Here is a 7353-nt window from a genome sequence, read left to right on the forward strand (position 1 = left end):
TTTTTAATTAAATACTTTTGATAAAAACTCATTAAAATAATATATATATATATATATATATGTATATGTATTGCAATTTTTTCTTAAAAATGTTTTTATATACAAATTTGTCTAGTTTGTTAAATACTATTTTTATTAAAGTTTTTCAATGTTGGTTGGTGACGGTTGCCAGAGATGGTGATCGGAGGATGGCCAATAAAGTCGGTGGCTGAAGGTTGGTCAATGGTGGTCGGAATTGGCCAATGGTGACTGGAGGTTGGCCGACGACGATCACCAAAGTGACAGCCAAAGTTGGCCGGTGGTCGTCGCTGAGGTGGCAACCAAAGTTGACCGATGATGATCGCAAGATGTGGTGATCGAAGTTAGTCGGCAACAATCATCGGAGATGGTGCCGGAGTTGGCCGCAATGGTCACCAAAGGTGATATCCAAAGGTTAGTCAACATGCTTCCTAAATTAAATCAAGGAGAAAAAACACTTCAAATCTATGGGGAAAATGATATAGGAAACCAAGACTTCCTACATTCATGCCCCAAACAAGGGTTGGACTTAGGATGCTTAACCCATCCAATCCCAACCCTTGAAATTAACACCCCTAAAGTGTTTTTTTTCCAAACTTTAGAAACCAAATCCATGTAGTAAAAAGAAATTACAATTAACCAATAAAACAAACTAATGATATGAATTACAAAAGGAATATTTGGTCTGAAGACAAGCATGTACAACTTCCACAGATGAATTTGAAAAAAAATTATCTTCATCTGCCTGAAAATAAGATTTTTAGCTAGAGGAGAGAGACAGCTTTGAGCTTTTTTTTAATCCATAAATATTTGGACCAACTTACGTACATCTCAACTAATCTCACGGGACAACCCACCTAACCTTACAACATTTAGGTGTCAAGAAATTTCTAAGGAAATTAATTTTTAGGTAGGTAGTCACTATGGATTGAACCTTTGAGTTGTTCGTCATCCTCATTTAGTACCATTGCTTCTGAAGCTCCTCTATCGTCAAAAATCTGCAAACAAAATCTATAAAAGGGGGGTTAAATATCATTTTAGTCATTGTATTTTGAGTTATTGTCCTTTCAATAAACCTTAAATGTAGTCCTTCAACATTAAATTTTATCAAGATTAAATAATAATATTAAATTCCATACGATAAAAGACACTATTGTGAATACATATGCAACCAAATAACTAAGAACTTAAGATATAGCACAGAAGAGAAGAAATGTCACTTGGTCGAAGAAAAGAATACCTTCGAGACAACCCCTTGTGCTTCTCCGTGGTCTAGAAATAGCTGTCAAATTCAATAGTAAATCAGTGAATACATTTGTATTAAAAGAACAAAATTCATAATAATTTTTAAAAGAATTGCAAACCATTTGAGGAGATTAGAAAGGGAAACAACCCCACTTGAAACACTTCCCTTCACAACTGAATTTGCTTGCCAAGATCACGAAAGATCCTAACGTTTTAGAGAACAAAATTTTCATAGTGTTGGTTTAGTCAGTTTGAAGTCACAATAGCACTTGAGAAGCAACTCTTCTGCATAGAAATGAAATTCTTTACAATTGCAATTATGAAATAAAACAAAAGAGAACAAAGATATGTCCCCCTTTGCACCATAAAATATCACCTACAAAACATCTAACTTAAACTAACAGAATGGCCTAGTCTAAAGCAATCTCCTCTCCCTTGGTAGAGATCCTTAACTCTCCGTCTTTCTCCCCAAAAGCTACCTTCTCTTCCATGAAATTCTGGAGTCATTCTCTGCACAAAATCTAAAATGCCTAGAACAATCCTCCCCGTTGTTTCGAAATCTCTCACCATCAGAATCATCAAATGGATGCTTAAAAGAATGAAGAGGTTCATGTCTCTCATGAAATCTTCTTTCGTCGTCATCTAGTTCACCACCATTGTACCCAGTCAATTGACCTGAACGTACAGGGCCATCAAAAAGTTCATCGTTCTCAATCCTTCCTCGAGGATCTATAGCATCATAACTTCTGTTTCTAAGTGGTAATCTTTCAGTCTGATTCCTATTAGGGATAATAGACCTCATAGGGCCATGGTCAGGTGCAGGACCCACATCCCTCAATTCATCAGATGGTGAAAGGAAATGGAATCCTTGTCTTCGGCCTGGAACATACCCACGTATAGGACGCTGATCGGGAGATCTCATCCTATCCGTTCTATAATTTGGAGATCTTCGATGTGTCAATTCAGGGCGTCCACAAAACCTATCAGATCTTTTCGAAGAGAACCATTGGCTAGGAGAGCGAGCTCGGGATCTTACTGGAGATTTAGAATCAATTCTGGGAAAAGTTTTTCTTTGGAATGAGAAGTTCCTTCTTTCCCGGAAGAAAGGTCTGTCTACGTCGTATGGAGGTTGGGGTCGTGCATACATCGGATCCATTGTGTCATCAGCAAAATTCCTAGTGAACTTTTCACCATGTTGTCGATCAAAAGAGCCACCTTCATCCATGCATCTACTTGGACTAAAATCTCTAGGCATTCTGTTAACCATTTTTCCACCTCGTACACCAGGCCCATGTCTTCTTCCAGGTGACTTCCTCCTTGAGGGTCCATGGAAAAAAAAAGGTCCCTCATCCTCTAACAATTCTCTACCACGATGGTTAGCACCACCAAATGGACCATCAGGTATAATCTTATATCGGTTTTGATCAAGACCAGGAACATGGTAATCTATCCGCTGGTCAGTGAATGTTTCAGGAGAAAAGTTGGGACCAAAATCCCATTCCTCAGATCGGTTGTCCAACCTATTGGTACTTCTCCCTCTTCTATGACTAAAATTCATCCACGGTGACTGACCCTGGTGTCTGTCTACAGAAATTTTCTTGGTAATATTACTGTACGCGTCATCTCTGAAAATGAAAGTAGTGACAAGATTAGAAGAAACATAAAAGCAGTTAAAACAAGTTTAAGAAGAAAAACGAATAGAAGAAACTAACTGATAACCTTTCTTGAGGTTGCACATCTGCTCCTTCAACTGCCATGTTGGGTACAAACTCTCTATCCGTATGTGATAAACCTGACCTGACAAAGCTAGATTTTGCCTTACAAGAAGTTGAATCAGTAGATGTTCGATTAAGATTAATTATCCGACTATTTCTAGTGCCTTCATTGATATCCTTTGCATCATCACCATTTACAGACTCCTTTACAGTAGGCAAAGTTAGATCCCTACTCTGCACTACATCTACTGCTACAGCATTCTCAACCTCGCCCTGAGAAAATGTAGGAATCAGTTCCTCATCTATGATTTTGTCAGCAGTGTCCAGGCCCACGAAGTTGTCCCTTTTATCATACTGAGACAATTGGGTTCTTCCTGCAGCCTTCTCACTAATAGTATTCTCTACAGCATGTAATTCTTTCACACAAAGATCTTCATGAACTTGCTCACGAGATTTACTTTTAGTCATAGCCTGAACATCGTCTTCACTTCTATAATCCAAATTTTCTGGTTTAGCTTCCTGCTCCAGAGGGCCTAAAGCAAAAAATTCATGATCGGGCAATCCAACAGAATTGATCTTTTTGTCACTACAACAAGCATGATCCAAAGGCTCAATTTCTCTTTTCTCATATACATGGACCTCTACTTCAGTTTCCTGCATTGTTTCCCGGACCTCCCCATCTTCATAGTCTTCTTCTATATTATTATCATTATCATCAACAGCCTCAGCTATATCCCAGTTGCCATCTGATTCATATTCAGAAATATAAGGATCTTCTTCAAGCGTAGGCTGCTGATAAGATGAATCGAGACTTAAATGAAGATGCTCTTTTGATGGTATGCATGAATAAATAGAGTTTCCTTTATGTTCACTATCTAAAAGGGTTTGCTTTCCACATGGACTAACAATTTCAACCATTTCAGATGAGCAAGCATAAGTTTCGATAGCCATATTCGTCTGAGTGGCTGATATCTGCACTACAGGTGCATCACCAATAGTACAACCCTCCCATGACTCCATTGAGGTATTTAGATCCCATTTTTCCCTGTTTGACTGCAAAAGAGAACCATCACCATCAGACGCTACATTACCTTTGACACACTGGGTGCTACTTCCTTGTTTGTTTAATGGAAAGTCCAGCAACACAGGTTCCAAAGAATTATGCTTCAGGAAATTCAAATCACTCTCTTCAGGAACTAATTTCGGATCCATATGTCCCTTCAAACCTACCGAGACTCCAGCTCCTCCTCCAACTTGACAAATTGGAGGGCTGCACTTTTCTTCAGGTGTTTTTACATCAATTTCTTCCTCTTTGTTACCAGCAAGAGGATCAGAGTTGAGGCTAGTTGACGATGACTTCAACCCCCCACAGATCTCTGGTGATGCATGAACCGTATGTTTTACCGATACCAAGGATTTACCTTCATATTCAACAGAACCATTAATACAAGCATGTCCTCCCACACTGGGTTCTTGAAACTTGACTCCTGGCGTTCCAATATCATTCCGGACTATATCCACACAACATGAATCAGAATCAGGTTTTCCTTTATTCTTGTCAGAAACACAGTCCTGGTTCTTGTTCAACAATGCAGAACTTGTGACTGCACTAGAACTTGAAACTATTGTCACAGATAGAGTCGGCTGCTCAGTCTTTATTAAATTTTCATTGTGAGTCAAAGAAGATAAATCTTTAGATGGAGATGGCCGCTCGGCCTTCAATAAATTTCCATCTGAATGGAATGAAGATGTATCTTTAGATGGAGATGGAGGAAATTGCACTACCAGAAATCTCCTTTTCTTGATAGGAAGACTTGCATCATAATCACTAGCTGACAATGCGATGGGCTTAAAACCAACCTGCATAGTGTCAATAGAACATTTACTGACAATAATTATAACCATATAAGAAACTTGCACGATCTTCAAAATCCAGAAAACATCAAAGAAGAATATTAAGCACCTCTTCACTTTCTGGAACGGTCATTATTCCAAGATCTCAGAGACTTAATACAGTTTCTTGGTCTTTTATCACTTTAATCCAACACCAAATTCTCACTAACTTCTCAGAAGTCACTTTCAAATTCTGCACCGTACGGATACTACCACATTAGTAGTCTTCAAAAAGATTCAATATGCAAAATAGAACATGACAGACATCGTGTTGAAATAATCAATTAATCTGCAAGCGAAAACCAAAGAAATTAGCAATGCAGCACGGTTCCATTGTGAAAATATCATAAAACCAGCATCCAAATCTTAAATAATCCTGCATGCCCATCCTAGCCTATTAGAAGTTCTTGTGTTGAAACTTTAACCAACACAAAAGTTTAGATGATCCACGCCTCGAGATTGGATCAGGGGAAACCCAACATAATGAACCCTACATCAAACTCCAGCAATGAACTTTTGGGCATAATGTTATTAAATCCCAGAGCAACTATGCACAATCTCATAATACTTGCTCGATCTCCCTAATTATTACTCTCATATCCACGCAAAAACTTCTCCATCCATCCAATAAAAAGAACAAAAGATGCCAGATTCCTAACGAACAAGACAAAATTGATGATAAAATTAAAAGGAAGAAAATAAAAGAAGCATAAACCCCCGATCTACACAAACATATTCCACATCTAACCGACCAGCAAATCACCAGAATTCACTTGAATTGCTAGAAGACATCCCAGTATTTGAACAACTGATCCTCAACCAATAACTCAAACTTCAATAAAACTCCCTTCTGCCTCGAAAGAAACATACTCAGCCGCGATTCAAAGAGATTTCTAATCCTAAAGGCAGAGATGCGAACAATACCGAAACGCGGAGATCTAATACGTGCTTGTATTGCTGATGATACCACGAGAGAGTAACAATGGAATCAAAGCAGAATCATGAGAAACCCAAATCGAAGATGACATTGAATTTGTATTATATAGATTCGCAATTCGCAGGAAGAACGGAGATCGAAGCAACGAATGGGATTACCTTCGGGAGATGGAGAATTTCCGTGAAAGATGAAACTCTGGCTCCACGCAAGGTTATATTATATTATAGAGAAGGAATATGGAAAATTAGGGCTTTTTTTTTTTTTTTTTTTTTTTTTTTTTTCCCACTTTCATATTAAATAATTAATATTTTAAAATATTAAAATTTAAATTTATGGAATATGACTGTGAAATAGAATAGGGAATCTCGACTTAACCATTCCCCTGAGATGTGAAAGTTCATCCAATATTGTTTGTGGAATTAATATTTATGGACCAAAATTCTCGCCCCTTATTTTTGGAGCCTCTATTATTATCTATATCTATAATATTTATGTGACTAACTAATTTTAGTTTTTTAATGTTAAATATTATTTTGCTCAATATATTTTAAAATTAAAAATCACTTTTAACCTTCGTTTCGGATTGGTGTAACTTTTAAAATAATTAATATCAGCTATGAAAAAAAATAGCATTTGATAAATTTGAGCTTAAACTTAAAAAAGTAGATTAGAGTCTTTGGTAAATAAATACAAAAACATCTTATTTTAGATATATTAACTAAAATAAACTTATAATCAACTTTTTTAAATATATATAATTTAAAATTTTAAATAATTGTTTAGTATGATAAATTTTGTTTGTTATAGATTAATTTTTTAAATATTAAGGAAAATAGTTTTATTTTAAAAAATGAATATGGTATTTTTTTAAAAAAATGATGCATTTACTCATTTAAAATATAAAATAAATTTGATTAGTGAGAAATAGATAAATATATAAAATAAATCTTCTTTTTAAAGTATAAAATTGAAAATTAAATATTAATTAAAATTCTATACATTTTAAGAGAATCTAAAAGTTAGAAGGATATTGTTTTAATTTAAATATGTTTTACCAAACGCAGAGTTGATATTTTTTTCAAATGACCTTTTGACACAATTAAAGCAAATCTCAAACATAGCCTTAGTTCCTTTTAAAAATAACAATTTAATCTTTATACTTTCATTTTGTAACAATTTGGTTCATAGACTTTGTTATATAACAATTTAGCCCGTGTACTTTAAAATTTATAATGATTTAGTCTATATTATATAAATTAGGGTTAAGGTTTAATTAGATTTCCTGCATATAAAATAGATAAACTAATTATAAAATAATATTTTTACGAATGCAAAGTTTGCATTATAAAATAATATAAATTGACATCTAATTTTGAAGATTCTTTTAAGTTATAGACTAAATTGTTACAAATTTGAAAGTACAATGACTAAATTGATACAAAATTGAAAGTACAAGGACTAAATTTACAAACCAAAACTTGAGAACTAAATTATTATTTTCGTGGAAGTTTATGGATTAAAAGTGTTTTTTAACCCATTTCTAAA

The 7353-nt window shown here is 35.1% G+C and overlaps 1 protein-coding gene across 13 annotated transcripts; it reads right to left on the bottom strand.

The window, feature by feature from the left end:
- Nucleotides 1-661: 661 nt before the first annotated feature.
- Nucleotides 662-6045, bottom strand: LOC150029996 (uncharacterized). 13 transcript variants are annotated; one of them, XR_016527220.1, is made up of 6 exons: nt 5796-6004; nt 4942-5064; nt 2983-4838; nt 1383-2888; nt 1259-1300; nt 662-1016 (listed from the first exon to the last, which is right to left on the bottom strand). XR_016527220.1 is itself a non-coding variant. In XM_090310179.1 (4 exons), the coding sequence occupies exons 2-4, from the start codon at nt 4963-4965 to the stop codon at nt 1739-1741; spliced, it is 3030 nt and encodes a 1009-aa protein (XP_090166305.1). In that variant the 5' UTR covers nt 4966-5160; nt 5967-6045; the 3' UTR covers nt 662-1738. The 13 variants fall into 13 exon arrangements, 6 of the variants coding, with proteins under 6 accessions (XP_090166305.1, XP_090166306.1, XP_090166303.1 ...); XR_016527221.1 differs by having other exon boundaries at nt 662-1029; nt 5967-5999; XR_016527217.1 differs by having other exon boundaries at nt 662-1029; nt 1259-2888.
- Between the last annotated feature and the right edge of the window lie 1308 nt (nt 6046-7353).

This window comes from Benincasa hispida, unplaced genomic scaffold, assembly GCF_027475165.1.
Source record: "Benincasa hispida cultivar pf3 unplaced genomic scaffold, pf3_genome.v1.1 HicScf711, whole genome shotgun sequence".
In the NCBI taxonomy this organism is placed as follows: domain Eukaryota; kingdom Viridiplantae; phylum Streptophyta; class Magnoliopsida; order Cucurbitales; family Cucurbitaceae; genus Benincasa; species Benincasa hispida.